This window comes from Lepidochelys olivacea (genome assembly GCF_965140295.1).
Source record: "Lepidochelys olivacea isolate rLepOli2 genome assembly, chromosome: 13".
Lineage (NCBI taxonomy): Eukaryota > Metazoa > Chordata > Testudines > Cheloniidae > Lepidochelys > Lepidochelys olivacea.
The window spans coordinates 6,618,688-6,645,234 of NC_140423.1; the positions used below are offsets into that span (position 1 = coordinate 6,618,688).

A 26,547-nucleotide genomic window follows, 5' to 3' on the forward strand; every position below is an offset into this window, starting at 1 on the left:
AAAGCACCCCCAAAGCGCTCTTGCTCTCTGGGCATGTTCCCTTCATGCAACTTAAAGCATTAAATGCCAAAGAGCAGAATTGTTTAAAAGCACAAAGCAACAGAAGTAGTACTTCTGTCCTCAGAGCTTCCTAGCCTGAATTGCAGCTTCTCTCTTTCTCCCCTGAAGCTAGCCCTAAAAAGCTCCTATCCAGCTGACTAGGCTTAGCTGGATAGGAACACTTTCTGTTTGAGCCCATCTGTCATGCTTCCACCTTCTCCTCCTCCAAGTTTCTCCTCAATAAATACACATCAACCGTGAGGCTTACAAAGTTCAAAATAATAGTATCTGAAACCAAAACAATACTTTGTATTTCTTAAGAAAGTGTGCATCACCAGCCTAAGCAACCAGGTCATCTCATTGTAGCCTCTCCTTTTACTGTGTTTGTATCTATGGTATGTTAACATCTTGTCTGCCGTAGGCTGTGTTTAGAGTTGAGTGAAAATTAGAATTTCTGTCCCATGGGAAATTTGTTTTCATTCCAAAATAGGACACAAAGTTGAAATACTAAAATTTTTCACAGAATGAAAATTTTCGGTTTTGTAAATGGCAAAATGTTTTGTTAGTGCCTTTTTGGTCAAAATTAAAAATTTCAATGTTCCCAAACTGAACCATTTAGTTTTGCTTTGCTGAACTGACTCAAAATGTTTCATTTCAAGTCATTCCATTTTACCATGGCTGGACTATATCTCTTATGATACAACTGGGGCCATGTGACTCCCGTGATGCACCACGCTGCTTGGTCAAAGGGGCAATTGTGTAGCATCATAGAACATGTAGTCCGGCCATGGAGCCTGGCACATAAGAGGATGGGGGCATCAGGCATCTAAATTACAACTCCTGTGAGACAAGGCACTACAATAGGAAAATGCAGTTTAATGTTGAACCTACTCAAAACTAAATGTTGTGTGTCAGCGTCAGCAAACCCAAGTATTTTGAACTGACCTGAAACAAAATATTTTGTTTTGATTTTCCTGGAGGACATTTGAAAAAATTAGCAAAATCTTAATTTTTGCAAAAAAAATTTTTTGTTATTTTGCAGAAACTGCATTTTTCATCAAAAATAATTTAGAAGGAAAATTCCCAACATGTTCAAATTGTAACCATTTTGGGGAAGGAACACGGGTCTAGGTTCTGCTCTCGGTTACACTAGTGTGAATCTAGATTATACCAGAGAAATTAAGAGCAATATATGACCCATTGTCTTTTATTTATCAGTCAAACAGATGTTGTATTAATAAAGGTAAATGGGGCTGTGACACAGCATGTGATGGGAAGAAGTTACTAAATGGAGATCACCCCTATGAATTTTATGAACTAAACTACTTTCAATCCTTTGCTACTTGGTCATCTGGGATGCTTTTTACTGTTTGCTTCCTTTACGTTTTATAGGTGGTGAGAATGGGGCTCTTCTGCCTCACCTGGTTCCAATTTGAAGTGTGGAGCCTGAAAGCTTTCTATCACCCTGTCATTCTTGAGGCCATAATGAATCCTTGCCTCACTCCTCTCACACTTCTGCAGCTGCCAATCAGATGGGAGAGGGGGGATGAAAGCCCAGCTTCTTTTGAATGAGCTTGCTGAGTGGAAGCATTGTGAGAGGAACCATCCCCCAGAGACCTTGGGCCTGATGCTCTTCTCACTTACATTGGTATAAATCAGGAGTGCTCCATTTAAGTTACACCATTGTAAAACTGGTGCAAGTGGAGAATAAGATTCTGTGATTGCATCCTCTCTAGACATCTTTGTGTATGACGCCTAGCACAATGGGGTCCTGGTCAATGACTAGGACACGTAGGTGCTATGCAAATACAGATAATTAATAATAATAAATCCAAGGTCTCCTGGAACTCAATTGCTTAATCTATATGGAAACAAGTGAGGTACTAAATTTTAGCATAAATAATTAGCTTACCCCAAAAGCTGTTACAACTGGTGGGGAGTTCAGCCTAACCCCATTAAAGGCACAGTCTCTCATGTGCCACTAAAATCACCATTGATTCTTGATTATTTTCATATTTCTTCCTCCCTCTGTCCTGAGTCTGCTCTTGAGATTTCCCTGTATACATCAACCTTGAAACATTTTCTCATGCAGGCAAACACCTTGATGGATGATGCTATAAAAGAAGCTAATAGATCAAAACTGTGTAAATTCTCTTCTTGCCTCTCCCTCCCCTCCCTGCTGAGGCAAAAATTAAATTTCAGCCAATCAGATCTATTCCAGTTGTAGCTGGAGGATGTTTTTGTTAGAGCCTTTACATGTTTCACAACAACTGAACCATTTTTCTATTCTGCACCAAAGAAACATACAAACCCTTCCCTCTGTCCTTTTGTCCTGGTGCCTATTCACCGAGGGGTCTCACTCTCCTTGAATTTCTCTTGCATCAAAAGTACATGGTGGGGCTTTGTGTGCAAAGCTGCTCCACGGAATGTGTTCTCGCAGAAGTGCCCCTTTCCATTATTGTTACCATTCAGTGGGCCGCCTTTCTTTCTTTCTTTCTTTCTCCCCTGTTCGTCTTGAGGTGGCTTCAGTGGTGTTTAATCCACTGCTTTCCTTGGTTTTCAGATTGAAGAATGTACCCTGAAGGGCAAGGAACAATGTCTAATGGGAGAGTGTAATCTTTCATCTCTTTCTCTGTCACAGTCTAATGTGATTCTAGGGCTTGCGATAGACTGGGCTGAAGTGAGACCTAAGTGGCAGGTGAGCCTTCAGTTAGCATCCTACACAGGAGTGAAATACAGCCATAATCTTTGACCTCTCTCTTGAGGCTTGTGTGATGTAAATGAATGACTGCTAACCATGGTGGGTCTCCTGATGCAGAGGCTTGCCCACTTAATTCCCTCCCATCCTAATTATTTCACCCAACATTGTAAAGAGCCATGAGGTGAACTCTGGTGTCTTTAGGCTTTGTTCAGAGTGCCACACAAACGCCTTTCTACTAATTTGGAAATCCCAGAATTAGAGTGATGTTCCTCCTAACAGCCAAAAGCCTGGGTATCTTAAAAGAATATGAACCGCTGGCAGTCCAGTTCATCACATTATTAAAAACAGGGCTGTATGTCACACTAAGATTTTAATTCTTTCGAAGAATTTATATTCATTACATGTGAAATGGAATAAACCCATCCCCTAATTCTCAAGTTCAGTGAAGAAACCATTAGCAATGATCGGAGGGGCAGCCGTGTTAGTCTGGATCTGTAAAAGCGGCAAAGGTGCCACAGGACTCTTTGCCGAATTAGCAGTAAATCCACTTTAAAAGCTTTGAGCCTTTTGGAGTTAACTCAGCCCACGCTCAAGCGGACTCTCTCTCACTGAAAGCAGACTTGGTGATGGCAATTTTTATTTCAACTCTATTGGCTTTGTTTCATTCATAATTCATGCATGAAGCAAGACAGAGTGTAGATCCCAGGAGTTCAGTTTATCCCCAAAGTGATAGGTTTAATTATAGCTTAGTTCAGGCAACATAAAAATGCAATACACATTTATATTGTATGTCCCTCCTCCCCCCGCTCCAGAAACTTCCCCCTTCCGGCTGAGCTGGGAGGCTAATATAACCTTTTTAGAGAAAACGGAAACAAGTAATTGAATAAACAGTAATTTATAATTGATGAAATCCATGCCACAAAGTCGTGCATTATAAGGTCAAAGCAGAGTAAATTTGAAACACAAAGCAGGCTATGTTGAAACAAAGTAGAGTGGAAACCAGAAATAGAAAGATAACTCACGCTTCCAAGGATTTGGAATTAGGAGATCTGGAATTAGGAGATCACTTTGTCCACTGTTTTATTTGTTTTTGCCTTCTATATGGAGAAGGGGTGTTTTAGTGGGAGGGGGGAGGTAAATTTCTTTGCAAAGAAAACTTCCTAGCAGCCCTTATTGCTAGCTCAATACCTCTTAATTGTGGAACAAGTTTTTAGGAGGTTTAACTGGTTGGCCCTAGTGGCATGACTGATATTAAGCATTTATGTGAATTCTGCCTTTATGGTGCAAGATAATTCATCCTCATTCTTAATGCTGTTTTGGACCTCTCTGACATAGATGACAGAAGTAACAACTTTAGATCAGGTTTACCTGTGTATTATATGGAGTATACAGACCATTAGGAATCAAGTTTGGCATAACTGTTAATCCAAAATTCACAGTTGGACAAGACCATGACAAGAGAAGACTGAGGGGGGACATAACAGTTTTCAAGTACATAAAAGGTTGTTAGAAGGAGGAGGGAGAAAAATTGTTCTTCGTAACCTCTGAGGATAGGACAAGAAGCAATGGGCTTAAATTGCAGCAAGAGAAGTTTAGGTTGGATATTGGGCAAAACTTCCTGTCAGAGTATTTAAGCACTGGAATAAATTGCCTAGGGAGGTTGTGGAATCTTCAGCACTGGGAATTTTTAAGAGCAGGTTAGACAAACACCTGTCAGGGATGATCTAGATAATACTTAGTCCAGCCTTGAGTGCAGGGGACTGGACTAGATGACCCCTCGAGGACCCTTCCAGTCCTATGATTCTATGATGGCAATGTATGAGGATTCAAGAAAACTTACCTGGAATCTCCTGTGAATCAGGATAAGCATTAGCTATGCAATACCCATTCCTGGATGTTTTAGTGAATGTCCAATGAGTTGGCTTTATCATTATTATTTTACACTGATCCCTATAAAATATTAAAGACAGGATTTTCAAAGCCCACTGAGATCAGGCCCCGTATGGGTGGGTATGTATTTGTACTCTGAATCTGAACCTGGAATTACGTGAATGCACACACATCAGAGTTCTGTGTATGCAAACAGCCAGACAGACATCTAGCAAAGGTAAAATTTTCACACACATGCATACAATATGAAGTGGGGGTGTGATTCCCAGTTCACATAGATATACTCGTGTTAGCTCTCACTGAGCTAACACACTAAAAATAGTAGTGTGGTCATGGTACACAGTAAGTGATGATATGGACTAGCGACCCTGGGTACAAACATGCCTGAACCCCCGGGTGTGTCCTCAGCATAGCTAGCCCAAGCTGCTGCTTGCCACTGCCGTGCAGTTGTGGCTACACCATATTTTTAGCACAGTAGCTCAATAACAGCTAGCATGAACATATCTGTGTGAGCTAGGGTTGTACCCCTAGCTCCATGTGTAGAAATATCCACAGAGATGGTAATAACATGTGCAGATTAGAAATGCTCACACACTTTTCCATGAAGTCCTAGACATTTTGTGCTTTGAAAAATCAGGTCCTACATAATAATGCCCCATATGTACCTCTTATTATAGGATTTCAAAGTGCATCATATATCTATTAGTCAAGTCTCACATCACTCATGTGAAATCGATGATTTTCATTTGACTCCAGGTAATCATGTGACATACGTGACTTATTTATTATGTACATTTTAGAGACGGATAAACTTACACCAACTGTGATTGTCCACAGCCACACAGTGAGTCAATGTTACACCTAGAAATAGAACCCAGGGATCCTAGCTCGCTGCTGTAAGAGCCCAAGAGTCCAACCTCACCTCTAACATACTAAGAAATTAATAAATAAGTCTCCAGGTTCTTACCATCATTTCAAAGACACAGGAAGTTATAAAAATTTGCATCAAAGATGCTTATCTCTGTCACAGTGATTAAATTTTAAATACCTGTCCTTGCCCAATTGTATTGTGATGTTCAGCTTTAAGGCTCACGGATCAAGCGAACAATGGATGTTGGTGCAAACTAGAAAACAGTGGGACACTTTGTCATCCTGACATTAGCTGGCCCTACTTCCTATCATTCCAGTTCTCTTTAGATCCTCAGTGGACAACAGACTGTAGGTCACTAATACCTAGGACTGGAGATCAGAGATGCTGGAATGAAAGAGGGAAGACATGAGAAATTAACAGACACAGCATGCTAAGGATAAGAGCATCATATTTTTTTGTAAAAGTAGCTATTTCAATGAATCTAAATAAGTGTCTTCAAAGTATTTATCTTTAATCTGATGATCTCTTAATTTACTTATAAATATTTGCTTTGCTTAGATACTTTAGAATCTTAGCTCCTGGATAATTCACTGAAGTTCAGCCTGAGAAGAGGTAAATGATCTTTGGACCTTTGAGGAGAGGTAACAAAGGAGGATCTGCACCTTAATCACACATGAGTTCTCCGTTCTAGGGATTGACCAAGAGATCCTATCCATAGGATGGTGCCAGCACTCTGACTTCAGTCACCCAAAACTTGAAGAGCATGGACCAGTGACACACTAGAGGGACCAATGGGAGAATCGTGCATGGAGAAATGCTCATAAGTGATTTGGAGTGTAGTCCCACAAATAGCTTTTATTTGTCCCTTATCTAATAGCCATATATATTGCCTAATATAATAAAGGATTATGGCTTGCTGCCTTTATTCAGCACCATGGTCAGCTCCAGGTACATTTCTCTCCTTCAACAAACGCAAATTTAAACAAGTAAAAGAAAACAAACACCCCCAAAACGAAAAAAGATATGTGTCTTTTTTCCCCTGTTAACACAATACAAACAAACAAAAGCAATCGGAAGAAAACACTTATTCATTCTTCTTCTCTCCTATGCCTGTAGAGAGCAGAGGCACCACTTAAACAGGTAACTCTCTAAAAGCTCGCCATGCATAATTAGTTTTGTATGTGGTGTGGTTTTGTGATTGCCATTGCAACTGATTGGCTTCTTTTCTGAGTAAAGTCAACTGTAGTTAATGGAGACTAAGGGGTAAAGTAGCCCTCTCTTGGAAACTACGCAGCAGGAAAATGAGTGATGAGAGCTGTCTCTCCATCACGGCAGTGCTGGACTGTACCCCCCATGGAACGAGTCACGGCTCAGGAGAGCAAACTGATGATTCTGTTGTTGCATTTAACTTTTAATAGGAAGTTTAAAAGAAATAGAAGGTTTGGTGGTGCTGTAAAAATTACTTAGTTTCCTCCAGCTAAGGTGTTTCTTGTCTTCAGAGAGCTGCAGCACACAAGCAAGTCTTATAATCCCTCAATAGAAATCTCATTATTCTGCCTTTGTTTTCTGGTGTGATGTATTTTTCTGTCATATTAAAAATGAATGAATTCCACTTTCTGAGTCCTCTCATGCATCATTCTGTCTTCCCTTGGACTGAGCCATCATTTGCCACATTCTAACTCTTGTTAAAGAGCATTGAGTTTACGGTGGAAAACAAATAATTGTGGCTCACAATAACTTTAATAATGTGGTTAGTGTCAACCAAGATCTTGCTAACTGGAGTGTTATGTAAGGACATCATGCTAGGTACGGAGGAGATATTTGATCAACAGAAAGCAGAGCAAAATATAAATCTGCTGAACCAGGATCATTCTGTTAGGGCCAGATTCTTCCTTCCTTACTCAAGCTGGGTATTTTGTTGCCACTGAACATGAGGACAACAGGGTCTGGCACATTTTAGAGCTTCTGGGAACTGTCCCCAAAGTGGTGAGCCTCTGTTTGGGGTTTTTTTAAAATTGTTTTGAGGTTCTGAGGTGATGGTCCACTTTAGTTTTGAAATTTCAAGTCTGTTTTCTTACTTTAGGCCTGACTCTGGGCAATGAGCAATGTGTAAAGTGCACCAAGACAGGAGCAGCTCCAGGAGGCATTGTGACCCCAGAGACACCCCACTGAATTACTTTTCCTTCCCCACTTCCTCACAGGAGATAGTAATTTAAAGCTGGCCTACACTACCCCATGAATTATGACACACCACCACTGGTTCAGCTCCTCTGGCCGGTGAGTTAAGGAGGTGGAGTCAAGATCCTGCCTATTTCCCACCCAACCTGTTTCTGGGAGGGAGTAAACAGCCCCAAATTCTGCTGTGCACCTGGACCCAAGATCTGGGAGCCCCAGCAGGGCTTTAAGAGGTGTGGGGTTTCTTCTTACTCTCTTGTATGGACATGGATTCTGACTCTGCATCTTGCCTGAAGTGTCCTCACTGTTACTTCCAATCATTTCTCCATTTCCAAGTCTAAGAAAGTTCAGTGTCACTACATTAAACAGCCAGAGTATTCCCACATTTATGGTTAATTTCAAAACTAATTGTCCGTCTCGTCTACCTACAAAGCAAAACAGAACTTGGTCCCATTCTCTTGATGGATAATACCAAGGTAGTTATCTCTTAACTTACCCCCTAAAGGGTTGACCATGTCTACAGGATGATTTAGCTAATGAGTTCTCCTCCCCTTGCATCCTGTTCACTAGTGAAATCAGTATTCTTCCGTGTGTCTATTTGACTGCTACTGTAGAAGGGGTTGTATGAAGTGGATACTGTCTGGCAGATGGTATCAGTACTTCTCAGGCATCCTCATCAAAAATAAATGTTTCCAGTCCTTATGGGGAATAAAGCCTTCTAAATGTGACCTCAAGCAGTGCTGTCTGCAAACAGGCAACCTGAAACAATAGCTCTTGGAGTGGTGTGTACATAAGGTGTGAATGACTCATCTCAGTCAGGTGTTAACTCTGAAGCTTGGTGATTACAGTTTAAATGGCAACATTGCTATGTTATTACAGTACTGATTATGTTAGCAGAAGTATCCTGCTGCTCTGGGATTTTTGGCAAGAATTTAGGGAGAAATATGCCACCATAGTCTGACTCCTGCATTGCATACCTTACAGCAAATTTTACTTGGTTTCACCATTTCAGTGGTGACTGCTGAAGTCTGACTGTAAAAGTGCTGAATGATTTCTTCTCTCTGTTTTCCAGCTGGTGGGCTTTGTCTATGCCTGTTACGTTGTCAGTGTTTTTACAGAAGAAGAGGACAGCTGTAAGTATTCATCAACAGATTCCTGGGCAACCGTTTTTGTAAAAAAACTCTCTCTCTCTCTCTCTCTCTCTCTCTCTCAAGGATGTTGTCCGGTGAGCTAGTGCTCTAGGCCATCAGCCAGTGAATGAGGGAGAGGAAGGTCAGGGGAAGTGAGGTGACATTTTCTTATCAGTCTTTCCATCTCACCACATAAATGGCATCACTGCAACATCTGCCTGACAAGGACAATTTACCGTGAGATCCTCTCCTCTGTCTTGAACTCCCATAGTCCTCTTCTCTGATTCTTTTAGCACAAAGGTTTGGCTTTGTCCACTGATCATGTTTGGGTATTAGAGACAGAAACAAGGGAGCGATTCTCCTTTTACACTGGTGTTGATCAGGAATAATGCCACTGAGATTTGTGGAGTATCAACAGTGTAAACTTGGTGTAAGTGAATGGAGAATCAGGTCCAATATGTTCAACTGAGCAAGAAGGCCATGCCCTGTGCACTTCATGATATAAGCTTAGGATAAAATAAAGGGCAAGAATATTTACAAATACCTGAACTGAGCATTTAACTTGCAAAACAGAGGTGGTCCTGTACCTGGATTGTAGAGAAGATGAATGAACTAATTCTCCTTCTGCTTGATCTGTAATTCTCTTAGGTACTTAGGGTTCAATTTTACAGTGCCAAAGGAAAGCAGAGAGCCAAAGGAAAGCCACTTTGATTATAAGGTCAGCTGGATTTACCCACCTACATGTAGCCTTTTCCTGCATTTCCAAAACTCCCATTGAACCCCATGATTTTAGGTGCACAAAGATTGGGTCCATAGATTCTAAGTAGCAGTATGGGATGTTCTCTTTAGAAGCATGTTTCTTTGGGTTGCATCTAAGGGACAGATCCTCAGCTGGTGTGAGTCAGCATAATTCTGTTCAAGTCAATGGACCTACACCCATTTACTTCAACTGAAGAGCTGACCCAAAGGCTTTATATACCACTGTTACTTCTTTGAGGCTTCTAGCCCTTTACATTAATGTGAGAAGCTTTATCCTATAAAGATTCGCTGCCAAGGGTGTTTGCTGAAAAATAATGGGTTTGAATTAGATGTTAGAAGGTAAGTGAGAAAGTTTATTTCAAATGGGTTTAATGAAATATACTACTAGTCTGGCTTGCCCTCTCTATTTATCTCTTGCTTCCTGCTTGGCTGTCTCGACCATAGTGCCTTTACTGATTACTTGCTTAGAGCTAGGCTAGCTGTTTAACAACGGCCTGTATTATAAGTAATGAAAAAACAAGGTTTGCTCCATCATCTTTTCCCCTCTCTCACCAAGAATGTCATCTGTATGTATTGCCCAAGGGGCTTTAAAGTCAATGTTACTTTTAATATTATTTTTTAAAACATTGTTTAAATACAATGGTTTCATCACCAGAAGCCATTACAAGTAGAATGAATGATTTAGAAACGTATTGCTGCTAATTTCAGAATTTTTAAAATTCCGCTCTATCCCAGTTTCTCAGGCTCAGAGCTGAAATGCCAGCTTGAATAATTAACAATGACACACCATCAATATTTTGCAGTCACAGCATTAGATCCTTTCAGTGACCTGAACAAATTTGAGTTGCGTTTTAATTTTCTCTTCCATTTGTGGTTTCTTTTAAATGTTCCTTTGATGTGCAGCATGAAGTAATTATGAGTGCTGAGAAACTTTAATCAGGAGGCCAGGGCTAACGTGATTTTCATGAGAAAACACAGCAATGGGATCCACTAACACTGGATTGTGGGCAAGAGTGTTTTAGATGTGCTAATGCACCATAATCTATGGATGGTAGCACCAGTGAATTATGATCAGGATTTTATAAAGTGATTAGGATTTTGGGTGCCTCAGTTGCTAGATGCCAAACTTGAGAAAACTTATCTTCAGGGAGCGGGCGATAGGCATTTGCAGAAAAACAGGTCTCTTTAATATCTCTGGTGTTAGACACCCAAAAACAGAGGCAACCAAAACCGCTAGTCACTTTCAAAAATCTTGGCCAATTATTATTTTTGAAGTTATCAGGAAACATTTTGAAAAGCACCTAACTGATTTGAGTGCCTAAATCTTATTTTTCAAAAGTGACTTAGGCAGGTAGATGCCAGATTTTTAAAGGTATTTTGAAATCCTTGAGAGTTAGGCATCTGAATTCCTTTAAAATCTGGCCCTAAGAGCCTAAGTATCATTGAAAGTCATTGGGATTAGGGTCCTATGTCGTCTATGTGCTTTTGAAAATTTTACCTATATTCTAGTCATTCCAATGTCACAACAGCAGTGTCCTGCTGTCTGTCAGAACAAAGATTTTGATAGTTGCTGGGAAGTTCAATTTCTAAATATTTTTAAACATATTTGTAATGTTTTTCATGCTTCTCTTTCTATTTTAGGTTGTGTGTGTACAAAATATTTAATAAAATTACTAACAACCTTTAAAAATATGTAACTGAAGCTTAAAAGTGCCACCTTCGGGAAAGAAAAATTGAATGGTTATATGGTTAATGAGAATATCCAGAGTTATATTTTTTAAAAATATGTTTGGAAGGGACATCAACTTTCTTACTTCAAGGCGTAAACCACATTCTAACTGATGGGGTTTAAGAAGAAACTTTCCCTATGGAGAGAATATTCTGTAACTTCCTACGCTACTTGGTATTATAGTCACTGTAGGAGATCAGATACTTGGCCTGCATGGAGCATGTCTGATCCAGTCCGGCATTCTCTATGAGAATCTTTCTTAAGTTGAACATCTACAAAATGTCATAGGTAGACTTGTCAAAGAAGCCCAAGAGAGTTAGACACCCAAGCCCCACTGAAATTTAACTCCCATAGGTTCCTTTGAAAATCCTAACCTTAATCTTTAAATATATTGTTGGAGCCACATAGTCTAAAAATATGATTAATTTTAGAAGAACCCTGAGAGATTCTCCTAATCAGATCATCTGGAAAACTCTGATAGTGGGCTGTGGGGAAATTATTTCGTAAAAAGTCCCTTGACTAGTTCCATTGTCATTATTTGAGCATTGGGGAAAGGAAGCATTTTAGATATTTTTATGGATTTAAAAAAAATCAGATTGAAGAAAACTGAAAACCACCAAGTTCAGGGGCACTGGGATGGTTTACAATAAACCGGTTGCTGCTATCGCTTTCTTGTTTTCCTAAAAGCAAGCAAATCGCCCTTGGGGAGACAACCTTCAGAAGTATTGCTTGCTCCCTGCTTTCATGCAGACATCCACTCCCTTACCATCACTCAGAGTCTTTCTGTTAGCACATTTCTGAATGGCCACGGTCTGCTTTTCCTCTCATGGCTGATACGCTGTGACACAACGTGATGATGATTTGAAGTGGGGAGGGGTGCCTCAGGGGTTCCCTACCCCCATGTTTGAAAATTCTGCAGTAGCTGGAGTTCACACACTGAACGGTTTCCTTTCCCAAGAGGTCTAGGTCGAGTGGTCTTTATAAGCAGAATTTTCCAGTCTGTATTAGGTCCCAAGTATATAAATAAGTGCCAAACAAAGGGCTGTTGGTAATCATCTTTCTGTTCTTTGCACCATTTTATGTTACGTCATGCCATGCACCAGCTTTCCTGTCACCATCCCTGCCATATGTTTTTTATTTATTTATTATTATTTGGGTTTTGATTTCTTTCAGTTGATTTCATTGGTGGATTTGATCCATTTCCTCTCTACCATGTCAATGAAAAGCCTACCAACCTTTTGTGCAAGCAGACGTACCTGTAAGTATTGGCATGTGGTGCCTCTCAGCTTGGTGGCTCAGGGTTGCTCCATTTACTCTCTAATAGGTGGATTTCTCTAGCAGGTGTTCCCTTGTCAGGGTTTGACACTTAGCAGGGGCAGACCGCTGGGAGGGGTGAAGTCGATTTCTTTCAACCTTAGGGTGTGGCTGGGCTCAAGCTGTGAATGCTAGTGTGCCATCCTTGGTTTCTAATATGGCATCAATACGGCCTCTTATGATGGAGTAAATTCTAATCCCCCATGCTAAGTTTCGGTAAGAGAGCTCTGTGCAAGGTAACTGTGTGCATGTTATGGAGAGGGTGGCAGAGAATCCGCCCCTCCCCACACATAGAGGCAAAGTAGGGAGCACTTGCCTAGCTATTAAAATTACATCTCAGCTCTGTGCCCAGCCAGTCATAACACAGAGTTTTAGTTCATTACATCTGTGCAGTTCCACTCGAGGCCTTTGCCAGTCCCCCTCCTACAAGCCCTCTGCTATGGAGTGACCCCCTAAAGACTTGGCTCCATGACATGCAGAGGCTGGCATGGTCTCCCTGTGTAGATTCTCCACTTCTCAGCCACCCTGTGCAGTGGAAAGTGGGCATTTCCCCCATGTCTGGGTGTTTTCTGGTTTACATGCAGGATGATACAGATTTGGCCTTGTGAGCTCATTTTGCTGGAATTCTGTTTCCCATAGAAAGAGTGGCTTATACATACAGTCCTTGTAGTAGAGCTCGGGCAAAAGACAAGTCACTTCACAACCATCCCCCTCACACTCCTACCCTAGATCCATCACTGAATTCTAACTCCTGTCCTCTGATAATCCCCATTTTGTTTTTCATTGCACAAGAGCTATTGTGCGGTCCACTTGAGAGCTGCTTCTTAATTAGATACTTACATTGAAAGGCTAGTATCGTCTGTGGTTACAGCTACAGACATTGAATGTCCCTTACTCTCTGCATGGACTCTTCAGGAGAGCACCGCAGTGTGCGGAAACCCTTAAGGGAGGATGATTTTAAATCTAATGCTATAGCAGAGTTCTCCCAAAAAACAAAAGGCGAGGGAGACGTGGGGCTGGAAGGAGGAAATTGATCTTAAAACAGGTCTGGGCAGATGCTCCTAAAATGCATATGTGCAGGCGCACTCCGACTCCCTGTGTCACCGCTGCACAAGCCCAGAAGAACAGGTGAGCTTTGAAGAGAAGTTCAGTTTCTCATAGCTAAGGGGCTCCGTGGCCTTCTGAGGAGGGATGGTGCTGGAGATGAAATATCGATTTTTTTCCCTCTCACTTTGTCATTGTGGGATGGGATTTTCCTGCATCTTTGGAAGCTGCAGGGTTCCTGGGCAGCTCCTTGATTTACTGACCTGGTGCAGTGGAGAAAAACTGCACTTTTGCACACACAAAAAGAGATGAGGTTGCTTTTTTCTTAAAAATAGTTATATAGTTATGTGGATGGAAGACTTCACTTACCAGTGTTGGCTTCTTTCACAAGCTGGAGCAGCCTGGAGAGTATCAATGTAAGTTTCCTTACAAAACCCCACTAGTGTAGAAAGCCCCTATTTGGCTTCAAGAGTAATACAGTCTTCATTCCATTTCCAATCCATGATCCTCCGAGACTGTACACAGGGCTACTGTGCTGTTTACTTTGGGGTGTGCGGTTAGCTACCAAGCACTGGATAGACAGCACCCATATATTTCACAATAGGCAGCAGCTTGTAATGACTTCTGCTTACTACCAGTCTGGGCTCTTACCCCTCGTCCATGCACACCTTGCAGGAGGGGGAGGAGAAGGAGCTGGACACAAAGAAGAAACAATTTCTATATACTGATGCTAGAGCATCGTGTAATCTGGGAGTAACGGGAGCCCAGGCCTCATTATTGGGTTCTTTTCCTGGGAGAGCCATATCTTTATCATAGTTCTGTAATAATTGAATGGTTTCTTATCCACTGTTCAGGTATCTCATAACCTGCTTTGGAGGGTGCACATCAGTAAATGCTTCTGCCTTCCTCCAGAATTAACATTTAGTGGCAGCTGAGCAACAGGGGCACATGCTTTTTAGCTTATTTATGTTTTGGTGATTGCTACCTGGGAGAATCCAAATTCCTTTTCAATGCTAGTCAGTCGAAACAAAGCCCCATGCTGGACTGGTGTTTGCTTTTTTGGATGGAATCACTCTACCCTCACCACAGTCAGCCATTCTTTCTATAATGGGCTCACCCCAGCCCTCTCTGTAATGGAATCACCCCAATCTCAACCTCTCACTGTAATGGGATTACCCCCTTCACCCCAGTTTTACCTGCCCTTTTCCTGACGGGATCACTTACCATCCTATCCTCCCAATGCTCTCTTTCTCTGAACCTGTTTTCTATTGTCTCCTTCTCTCTCTTCCCCGCCTCACTGAATATGCTTCTGAATTCTCACAGCATCTTAAGGCCAGAAGGCACCATTAGATCATCTTACATAACACAGGCCAGAGAACCTCACCCACTGAATTCTGCATCAAGCCCGTAATGTCTTTTTAAGCTATAGCGTATCTTTTAAAAAAGGACACCAAGCCTTGATTTAAAAACTTCAAATGATGGAGAATCCATCATGACCCTAGGTAACTTGCTCCAATGATTAATTGCCCTCACTATTAAAAATTTGTACCTCACTTCTAGTCTGAATTGGTCTAGCTTCAACTTCCAATCTTTGGATTTCATTATGTCTTTGCTACATTAAAGAGCCACCAACTATAAAATCTCTTCCCCGCGTAGGTACCTTGATCAAGTCACCTCTTAACCTTCTCTTGGATAAAATAAATAGATTGAGCTGCTTTTAATTGTGATTGTGGGCTTCCAATTAGCCGAGAATACTCTTACAACCACTAGCTGTTTGTTAGTTCTTTGTTTAAAAACCCCACTGGCATGCTGCATCGTTGCTTACAATTGCAATATTTAAATATGTTTAGTTTTTAAACTAAAAACTTTGCCACACATACACAGCAACAAGTCGTTATAAATACATGCATGTTACAATTATTTCTATTTCAATCTGCACTGGCCGTAAGGATTATTTTGGGGGGTGTTTTTTTATTAAACTGCTTTTGAATACAAACAGAGTCAACAGAGCGTGGAAAAAATATTGTAAAGGTTTACTGTGAAAGTCAGTTGCCCTTAATCAATCTAATTGCTGCTTGCCCATCAAGGGGTTGCACTAATTGTTAACTTTAATACTAATATTTTAAGGAATGTGGATACAAGGCTTGTTAGGACTGGAGGGTTTTCAGTGCATGAGCATCTGGGTCAAAATATTAAAGAGTAGGATAACAAAGGAGTTATTGAAAACTCAAAGCAACCCTCTCCCCAGGCAGAGTCAGAGAGCATTCCCAGCCTAATAAGCTTTCATGAATGAGGGATAGGAGGCTCAACAGTTTTATCCTTCATTAGCTAAGGCTGAAATTCAGGCCATGTCTCTTTGCAACACTGCCTTCTTTGGGGCTCATGTGGAGAGGCTGCTCCATGCTGAGTGCCGGCTCAGGGCCATTTTACAGTACTTAAAACTACTCGTCAACAAGGTCTTTAACCTGAAACAGTTCTTGCCAGGTGGAGCACGTGGAGTGCTCTTGTGTTGATGTTAGACCCATCATGACCCATTGCCATCACTTCAACCCTGTTGTGTCAGAGCCAGTCCATTTTTGTTTGTTCAAGAGAGACCATCCTTATCCTTTGAGTTTGTGAAAAGATCTCAAAGTGGAACTGCCATTGAGCACCTCATTTTAGATCAAAACTGTCTCAAATTTATTTCACATTGGAAACTGCTCCCACAGGGGCCTGGAACTGGGCCTGGGTTTCCACAAGAGGTTCACAAGTGCTGGAGAACCTATCTACAAACTTGGTCTGGTTCTATTACAACTGCACATTTCCACCAGCTTTTGGGTTTCAGTTGTGAGTATCTAGCCCAGTTTTACTGACAGTTACTGAAGCATAAAAAAAACTAAATACATTATTTTTCTATATGTGTCACCTGTTTTGTTGCTAAAAGTTACCGTCTTCATATCTAATACAGTGGAGCAGTCCCTGCTGTGTAAGTGTGGCTGTTAGGCAGCAGCTGGTTGCCTGAGAGCGAGGCAAGCCTGTCCTTTAACAGCTGGAGGAACAGGAGTACTCCACCCATCTCTGGGTCCCACTGGGTAACCACTGACCAATCCCACTGTGCTTCAGACAGTTCTCTAATATTGAGCACGGCAACACCAACACTGACCCCACAGGCAGCTGCCCATATGTAGCATTTGAGGAATGGCTAATGGGAATAGAACCCATAACATGCAGGTGTACTCCCTGGGTTAAAGCAGCACTGTACTAGGTCACCTGCTACCTGATAGACACACGAGCAGTTCTGCCTTATCACAGCTACACAAAAAAGGCAGTCCTCACAACCTCAGAGGCCATTGTATATTAGAGATAGGCCCAAGGTGCAAACTCAGCTCCAGTTTCTAAAAAAAACCCAAAATATACAAGTGCTGCCAGGAGTATTTGGATCCACCACTTTGGTTCAGGCCTATCTTTAGTTTAAGTGCATATAAGGTTTGGATATATCAGGTGAGCAGCTCTTAGAGGACTAGCTCCCTTTCCCATACTGGGATCTAGGGAGAGTGCAATCATATTCAGCTCTGGTTTGAAGCATTCAAAAAAATCAAGTTAGGAATTGTTGAATTGTTGTTTTTTTTAAATCATTGTACCACAGCTGCTGGTTGTTGCCTCTGCAGTGAGTTTAATTGCAGAGGTTTCATCTGGCTTAATTATTGCATTTTCTACCTCATATATATACACACACACACACATTTTTTTCCTTGCTGTTTCAGTGTAGCCTTAACATTTCACAATTGTGGGGCATTTCATGACATTAAATAGTCAGGTGAGCTTGTAAGAGCCTAGCTCCAGAAGCAATAATACAAGTTTCACATTCCTCCAGCTTTGCCAGCAGAGCATGCAAAGTCCTAGGGCCAGATTTTCCAAGGTATTTAGGCACCTAAAGATGCACAGAGGCATGGAGTGGGATTTTTAAAAGTGCCTAGGAGCCTAATGCCCCACAATAGGAGTTAGGTGCCTCTCTACGTGTCTAAGTATTTCTTAAAATCTGGCCCTAGTGGTAGAGATAGTTGATTTTCAAAGCTTGCAAGTTCCATAGATAGACCATCCAGTGTACATTCAACTGTCCTGCAGAACGCATATGTATATGGGGTGCACTACTGGAGAACAAAAGTTCTTTTGTGCTTACTGATTCAATACTGTTTAAACTGTCGTATGCAGAAAATTTCACCTTTGCCTTCTGAGTTGATAGATTTCCCCCTCCCCCACAGGCCTGCATAAGTGAGGAAGATCCACAAGCTTGATAAACCTCTTACACCCAGCAAACAAAGGCGCTGCAAGAAATGAAGCCATCCTTGGTCTGGATCTGTGGCAGAAGAAAAGCTAGGATAATGAAATCCATTCCATGTCAGTTTTTTTACACAATGAATGTACATTGATGAATGACCTCTAGGTTTGTTTTCAGTTTGTGAGTGTCCTGATGAACTGTTAGTCCATGGATGGGACAGGCTTGGCTGAGATGAACACATCCAAGGGGAACCCTTCACTATCTCTTGAGCATCAGAGTTGAACAGCTGGGAACTTCTTCCTTCCACCATGGATCTATAAAGAATAAAGTCCTGCCAATCCCGGTGGTTCAGGCTTCAACAGTTTTGTAGTTTACTTTTTTTTTTTTTTTAAATGGACAAAGCCCCCAACACAATCTCATCCCTCCCTACCTCTGGGGGACAGGGAGGAGGCTATTTGCATTTACTGAGAATTCACCACTCTTTATAACCGAAGGATTTGTCCACATGGGAAGTGTGGGTGGCCCAATTTCAGCCACCAGGGCAGCTATGTTGGTGAAAAAGTCCTAATTGTAGACGAACAAAGCCATGCTTTGCTCCTGGTACATCTTAGCCCAATTTCAAGGCTAGGTGAGCCACACCAGTGCACACTGTAGTTTACAGCAACTGTGTCTGTGTACACTCAACTTACACTGCTGCTCCTGCTGTAGGCAGAGGCGAAGGCCAAATTCTTCATGCATTAGAGACCTCTCGTACAGACCCACAAGGCAGTCAGATTTACTCCAGGAGCGGTCTGAGCCAAGAGGTCCATGTGGGAATTTGTGGAGAAGAATTTTATTTTAAGGGGGTGGGAGAAAGATAGAGGGGATACACATCACTGTAATTAAATTGCATCATTGGCCACAGTAATTAAAAATAAATACAATAACCATCTACTGGAACAGGTTTTTTGTTTGTTTTTTAAAGCAGTTGCCTCTCCTAACTGTGTAAGGATCAAGGCCTGAGAAGGAACCCTACTGTGGAGCAAAGTAGTCCTCTACTACCGCGGTCACAACCTGAGCCATCAGCTTGTCTCACTAGTATAGACCCAAGTGCAATTATATTGTTCATTATTTTAGATCAGTTCAGCAAGACAATCTGCTTTTTTGTACAAAGGGGAAAAATGAGTGTTAAGAGCCGTTAAACAAGTGAAGCCACATTTGGCACAAGGGAGAGTTCCTTGTTTCTATTTCATTGAATTAGAGTGTTCCCTGTTATTGTCCATGAAAGAAGATAGGTAGAGTTAGGGTGGACCTGCAAAGCAAGCATGCTGCAGGTGTGGTGTGGATAGGAGGATGAGTGCTAACAGAGTACAGTGAGTCTCCGCTAACCCCCACCTAGGGTGTCTCTACACTGCAGCTGGCAGGCAATGTCCCATGCCAGGAAGACAGACTTGCGTTGCAACCCTAAAAGTAGCAGTGTGGATGTTGTGGCTCAGGTGGCAGCTCAGGCTCTTCAGCCAGCCCGCCCGCCCCCCTACATCTGACCTCGAGGGGCTAGGCTGCCTATCTGATGGAGCTGGAATGCCCGCACTGCTACGTTTTGCAATAGAGCTTGAGCCCTACTAGGGCGAGTCCCTCTACCTGGGCTGGGCTGCTCCCTCCCAGCTGCAGTATAGACCTAACTTTAAATTCCACTGGATAGCTAAATACTAGACTGAGTAGGTGCCACCTTTTAAATCCATGGCAATAGTGGCCCTGGAATTAAGGATGGCCTGGAGGACCTTCCTCATCCCACTCAGTGCAAGATCAGGTTCTATGAACAAAGGGAGCTGAAATGGGGTAGATGCTCCGGAGATAGGTCAGGACAAGCTACTAGGGACTTAATTTTACACCTTATAACCTCCTTTTTCTTCCATCGATTTCTATCATTAGCAGAAAATCACTTCCAGTTTCGGGTGCACTAATTCGAATCATTGTATGCCCATGCAATACTCTGTCTTGCTAACCCAAGAAACTATATTTCATTGATGTCTGGTGTGTTATAGGAATGAAGAGCAGTTGAAGGTTTCAAGCCTATGGTCCCTGTTATAGTCAGGTTAATGGTGCCCTCTGCTGGCTAAAAGCATAATTTAACAGACTAAAATTACATGTCTTGCATGGTGTTGTAAAGGGACATACACCAGTGTGAACAATGCATGAATCCAGGTAGTAGCTTTTCACAGCTGAAAGAAATGGCCCACACTGGATTAACTTTACAAGTAAGATTTCTTTCAGGATCTCAGTTTGTATCCTGATTATACCCATCATTAAAACCACTGTGATCCTCCTGCTAATACAATAAAGTGAGCCAAGTTCTGAATTGAAGCTGGTTCTTACTCTTGAACAGCCTTTTAAGTCTGTTTTGAGGTTTAAATATTCCTTTTCAGATTAATACAACTATTAAAACTAGGAACAACCCCCAGATTAATTATGAATGAGTATTAGAGCCATTATGGGTTTGTAATGGATGCAAACAACCTTGTAAGTACAAAAAGTTCACTTCTGTTCTATGGTAGTGCAGAAATCTATAAACACTCCACCCATCTCCACTGATTAGCTTCCAGGGAAAGGTTTTAGCTATTCAAATATCAATTCCTCTTGCCTCTACATAGCACTATGTGGAATAATATCCCCTTCCTCTGCAGGAGGAGCATGTCCTCCATCTGGGCTCTGGGAAGGCTCCAGACAGCTTAACTGGCGTCACCTAGTCCTGTTAGGTGTGTAGGAGCATGGAACCAGACAGGCTTTCAGTGACTGGGGAGAAGATGCAGTTGATCCTCAGTCTCAGCCGATATACATAAAAGGAAGAGAAAGGCTTGACTTCAGTGATACAAAGTAGTGTGGTCCTGCTTACACCTTAGAAGAGACAGGATGTTTTGCTGGAGGCTGGTTAATGCCCCAGACAGGGGAAGAGCTCTGTTTTGGGAGCTACTCTGAAAGGTAGCTAGGGACACCACTCCATTCCCCCACAACAATCTGGTATTGGAGGATATGGTCTAGCAGACTAAGTAACCCTACAATCTGATGCAGCAGGCAAGCCCTCAGATCCCAGCCTTGATGGAATGTTGTACTAAAGCATTTTATAGGCCAGACTACATGAGAGACCAATCAAAAAAGGTAACAGAAGATGCTTTTATTCCAAAATGTGAAGTATAAATCTACAGACTTAGCAAATCATTTTTTCAAACCCATGAATAAATTACTCTGCAGGCAAACTTTCCTTTATCTGCTCCAAGATCTAACAATATCTTAAAAAATAAAATCACAATTCCAGACAAGAATCATCAGATTTTAAACTAAAAGAAGTTACCACTCATCCTGTAAATGGAAAAATTTAGGAATGAACTTTTCCATGGTCATCTTCCAGCAAAAGGATGTTTCCTGACAGGCATGGAAGAAGCTCTGCAGGACACTTCTGGGAGGTTGTTCAGTAACCCAGACTGCTAGTGACATCATTTCTAGTGAGATATCCTCGTGCAGCACCTTCTGCGTTGGAAAAGGGGCTGCCCTCAGTGGAGGTCAGAGACTGGAGATTCTGCAAAGACAGAAGGAGTTTTTCCACAGAATTCAAGTTCTGTGAGGAACTCCTCATTTACACAACGTAACTTCTCTAATCCTTCCCCTTTCTCTGTGCAGTTGATGAAGACATGTTCTGAATAGAACGGTGCTTCTTCAGTGGAGACCTGAGCTTATTTATAGCATCACTGCTGCTAGATACATCTGAGACAAGTTATATGACAAATCAAGTTCTGAACAAAGATTAGATTCTTTGTAGCTTTGTAGGATTTGTGCCAGAACAGTGTTTATAGCCAGCTTTCCAATCCCCAAACACAGCTACTCAGTGGAAAAAATGCAAGGCCTCAGATTGTTGAGGGAATCCAGTACTCTTTTCACAAAGCAGGGATTCCCATCCTTGTTAACAGCGATGAAGCAGGAGAATTTCCCCTTTCCAAAAAATAAAAGCCTTCCAAGTTTAGAGGAGACAGACAGACACTCTCCTCCATCCCCTTTTGAAGCTCAGGTTCTCCTGCAAGATCAGAGGGCTACAGCTCAGTGGCAAGTCTTGAAGGAAGTGTGGTTGTTAGCTGGGGCACAAAGTAGATGTCTAAATTCAGACCAACTACATTGCTTTTACAAAGCACAAGCAAGACCTTTGCAATCCAGCTGAACTATACACAAGGCATTTGAACAAAATGCATCTATAAAACCCACCCAGTGCCCGTCCTCCCCCATGTTCCCACTTACTCACCTCATGGTTCAGGACATGAAAGTCCTCACACTTCCCCGGATGACCGCTCTGCAGATGGGGCACCGTCTCAGGCTGGGGGCACACTCCACACACACCACCAAGTGGCCACAAGGAACAAAGACAACGGACACATCTTTGTCCATGCACACTTTGCACATCCTCTCCTCCTGCAACCGTCGCAACTGCTCCTCTGTACTCAGTGGAAGTTCTGCTGAAGAGAGAGACACACAGAGCAGTGTTATCTGAATTTTTTTGAAAGGATCTTTCCATTCCATAGTTCAAGAACCTTAGTTTTCCCTCCTCGTTTTGTTTAAGATCCATGACAATGGCAGGACAAACCCCTGCTATTCCAGTCCTGGGCCCCTCAGAGGTCTGGCCACATGGTGGGTTTGAGATTTGAACAGTGGGCAAGAGAGGATAAAATTAGTGAACGGTGATGTATGGGTAATCCATGGTAAGCACTCTTTTGGGTGTTTTAATCTTGCCTAACACAATAGGCCCTATTCCCTGAATGGGGTCTGGAGGTGCTACCACATTCTGAATAATAAGAGGAAACTATTTTGCAGTTTAACTCTTACATGGGAGGTAACGAGCCTTAGTATTTCCTGCTGTAGACACTGTTGTGGTCCAGCCCAGGCAGATTTTGTTACCTCACCTGATTCTTTTGAGCACTCGGCCTGTGTGTCTCGTCTTTGTCCTGGCACACCAGTCTCCCTCTCCGCATGCTCTGTAGAAATCCGAAGGAATGAAGGAAGATGGCATTAATCCTCCCATGCTAAAAAGGACTTTAAAAAAAACAAAGTAGGGTCCTTGCTGGTATTTCAGTTCAAGTGTGCAGTGTTGCTAAATGAAAATGGTTCTCTTTAGGAGGCTGCTAACCCTGCATGCTCAGCCTGGAATCGGACAGCAAAGCTGGGTTCTCGGATTCTCATAGCAACACCAAGACTTGTTGATGAACCATAAATTAGATAATCCAACTCACATGAGTCCCATCCCCCAAAACAAGTGCACACAAAATTCTGATTTTGGGCTTTTTCTAAACAGAAAAATTTCCATTTTATAAAAAAGGGCTATTTTTGGTCAGAAAGATTGCAGCCAGCGTTGTAGCATATTAGAGACAGAAAGGAGGGATGTAGAGCAGCATTTGTCCTTTTCTATGTAGGACTGCAGTTATAGGGTGGGGGTACTAACCCTAGAAGTCTTCCTTTAACAATTGCCTGTGTCCTCATAGTTTAAGCCATAAAAAAGTCACATTATTAGCACATTATTTCGCCCCCCTCCCAACCCTTTACAGTCAACTGCTCCTCGAATCAGACAGAGATGGAATGGTCCTCTTGAATCATCCAGTTTAAATAGCAGGCCCAAAGGGAATCCATTTCTGGACTTGCTGCAATGTCAGCACTGGGTGTACACCTAAGTCATGATGTATTACATCTTGCTTTAAAAGCTCTGGTACGAGAGAATTATTGAAAAGCAGCTATACACCAGGTTGCTGGGAGACCGCTAATGTAACAGATGTTCCGACAACTGTAGACTCTGCAGGCCCCTCTACAACTGAACCGTTTTTCTCAGTACCACAGGGCTATGAAGCTAAGGGAAGCATGATTACATTTCATTCTAGTCTAGGAAGAAACAGTGTAGACCCAAGAGATAGCTTCACTGAAATGCAAAAACTTCAGTGACCGTCAGAGGAGGTGGTGGGATGCGATTAGATTGATCAGTGAGGTTTAAGAGGCTGAACTGTCATACCTCTTTCTTCTGCACTGCTGCTTTCTTCCCCATCTACCTGAAGCAGATCCAAGACCAGTTCGGACACAGATAAGTAGCAGGTGCCAGTCAGCAGGTGTCTACTCTGCACCAAGCTCATCACCAAGCTGTGGTCAAAGCCCATCTGCAGGACATCCTGCACTATGGAAGACTGATCCACAGGAGGAGATGACAATTCCCGATTCCCCTCAGAATCTGTAAAGCACAGGGAGGAGACACTTTACAAAAGAGGGGGAGCTTAACAGGCTACAAAGTAGCCAACTCCATATGTCGCAGGATATGGCTAGGGACTCTAATCTAACTGAGTTCTCTTTCTTGGTTTAGAATATTCTAACTATCCAACAGCCAATTGTGTATTAGAGAGTTAGATAGGCAAGATGTAGTTCCACATTTCACGAGGCCATTTATGAAATTTAAATGAATACCGTAGGTCATGCCATATTCCATCATAGTAATAGATTTAAAACAAATATTGGTCTATGGCCATTAGAATGCTACAATCTAGTACCTCACTCCTTTTCCCATCTAGTACTGCAGGGACTCAAATGGCCCTGGAATAAAGGGTGAAATCCTGGCCCTGCTGAAGTCAATGGGAGAATTGCAATTAACTTCAGTGAAGTGAGGATTTTACCCTAAGCATCTGAGGTGCTCAGAGGCAGAACTTTCACGCAAAGTTCCATTAAACAGAATTTAAAGCAAAGCATAGAAGGGATATTAACCTGCATGCTTCACAACATATACCAACTGGTAGTGGTAAGGAACAAAAAGTGGTTCCTCCCCCTCCCTTGATTGTGGGTTCTGAGGACACAGGCAATATCATCACTAGCCATGGAGGAGCCTACAGGAATTGCAGTGAGTACCCAAGAGTCTGAATGCTAACCACGAGTCTTTGGTCCGCACGAATCAGTCGCTCAAGAAACTAGACTTAACTGATTTTAGTTCACTGGACATTCTGAAAAAGTTTAAATAAAAATAATTTGGGGTGAGAGGAAACATTTTGTAGGAAATGAAAGGTAATCAGTTTAAATAATTGGAAAGCCATTTGAATAAAAAAATGGTCTTTTTGACACTATTAAATGAAAAGTTTCATCTGGTAATTTCAACACAAGTTTGCTACATGTTTTCACCAACCTGAATCTGCATTGTTGGGGGGGAGGGAAGCAAGCTTTGGGCAGGCACTTTCAACAGCAGAGGTCACCTTGGTTTCAGATCCCAGAGGAAGTTTCTTAGTAATAATTCTGGAAGCCATTTCACACAAAAATGCAAGCCTCTCAGAAAGAGATTCCGCCTGCAAACTCTAGAATATGCAGAAGCCAGAGTAATAGATCTGCAGCTCTTTCATCAAAAAGAGAAGACAATATGCTTTTCCACACAAACCTTGGGGTGCAGGGGGATCTTGTTCAGCCTGTTGCCAGAAGCCTCCCTGAAAACACCACAAGACAAAACAGTCACAGAAGGGAAGTGTCTCCTCAAACGTTTTCCCCTCCACGGCACAAAAAACCCCCTACAACCCCATTTAAAACTCACTGGAGCTACCGGAGTGTTGAAGTCAGAGTCTTGAACGCTGCTAACAAAGTCTCTGCCCCTTGACTGCAGCAAAAACTCACACCTGTGGAGAAAAAGGCAAATACCCAGTGAAGGACAGCAGACCTTGTCTGAAATTCATCATGAGGGTGGTACTAAGCTTCCTAATGAAACAGGGAGTATATAGCAATATCTCAACGTACAAAGCACAAATGTCATCCTTGCCACAGTGGACAGGCCCTCCCTGCTGTAAAAATATCTTCCTGTTCAAGCAGGAAGAATGGTGGTTTAAGGCTCCTGATCTCCCCAGAATAGGTCAGACTTCATTTTCAGGCCTGTGTGATTGGCTTTTGCAATGGAGCCTTTCAGCCAGACTGGATCAGGGGGAAAATGGCTCTGTGGCCTCACCTGTAAGAGCCACCACACCAGGACTAGGTGTACGACATCCTGCCATTTACACGTAAAGGCCAATACAAGGGCTGCTCTGATGCCAGGAAGAGACAAAGGCAGTATTAAAGTTACCATGAAGCAGTGATAATAGAGATTCACGGTCCATAAACTCTATAGAAGTAGAGGTCTGAACTCTGCAGCTCAGGCTAAGTTCCAGTGTGTGGTTTTGATTGAAAAAGCGTTAGATTTGCAGACTCATGTAGTGTAGATTTGTACAATGCCTAACCCAATGGCTCTCCACTTCGTCGTGGCCTTTAGGAGCTACAATGATAGAAGTGTACAGCGATCATCATGACCCCTGAATGAGGGACAGAAAAGACTGCAACAGAAACAATACAGCCAGTTAGGATGGGAGCTTCCAGGGTAGTTCTCAGGAACTACCAAGAGACTGACACTCAGTTAAGTTCCTGCTTTGACCACAAGCTGTTCCAGGATACGTTTTTAATAGTGCAAATAGGACAAAAGCCACTGGCTTCATTTCATGTCGGCTTATTAGCTGGTAGCACTATTTGTTCATAATTGACCTGGCTGGATTTGAATGGATAACAGAGATTGACAGCTCTACATACTAATGATCTAGTTAAATCTCACCTGGGGCATGAGGTTTGACTGTGGAGCAAGGTCCATTC

The 26,547-nt window shown here is 42.2% G+C and overlaps 2 protein-coding genes across 11 annotated transcripts in view; one reads left to right on the top strand and one right to left on the bottom strand.

The window, feature by feature from the left end:
- NKAIN4 (sodium/potassium transporting ATPase interacting 4) overlaps positions 1-18,269 on the top strand; it is a gene marked incomplete at its 3' end in the record, with an annotated part of 81,851 nt that extends 63,582 nt beyond the window's left edge. For 3 of the 5 annotated variants that reach the window (XM_084645327.1, XM_084645324.1, XM_084645323.1), the window contains 3 exons: positions 8,749-8,809; positions 12,468-12,552; positions 17,894-18,269. In XM_084645327.1, coding sequence (XP_084501453.1) covers positions 8,749-8,809; positions 12,468-12,552; positions 17,894-17,903 — 156 coding nt within the window. Of the gene's footprint in view, positions 1-8,748; positions 8,810-12,467; positions 12,557-17,893 lie in introns of those variants that run through there. The other 2 variants (XM_084645325.1, XM_084645326.1) reach the window with 2 other exon arrangements.
- Positions 18,270-21,123: 2,854 nt separating this feature from the next.
- BIRC7 (baculoviral IAP repeat containing 7) overlaps positions 21,124-26,547 on the bottom strand; it is a 31,098-nt gene continuing 25,674 nt past the window's right edge. For 3 of the 6 annotated variants that reach the window (XM_084645788.1, XM_084645789.1, XM_084645790.1), the window contains exons 5-10: positions 25,472-25,553; positions 25,322-25,367; positions 23,927-24,139; positions 22,833-22,904; positions 22,178-22,388; positions 21,124-21,463 (exon numbers count right to left, since the gene is read on the bottom strand). In XM_084645788.1, the coding sequence (XP_084501914.1) occupies positions 22,186-22,388; positions 22,833-22,904; positions 23,927-24,139; positions 25,322-25,367; positions 25,472-25,553 (616 nt within the window). In that variant the 3' untranslated portion in view covers positions 21,124-21,463; positions 22,178-22,185. The remainder of the gene's footprint in view (positions 21,464-22,177; positions 22,389-22,832; positions 22,905-23,926; positions 24,140-25,321; positions 25,368-25,471; positions 25,554-26,547) is intronic. The other 3 variants (XM_084645791.1, XM_084645793.1, XM_084645792.1) reach the window with 3 other exon arrangements.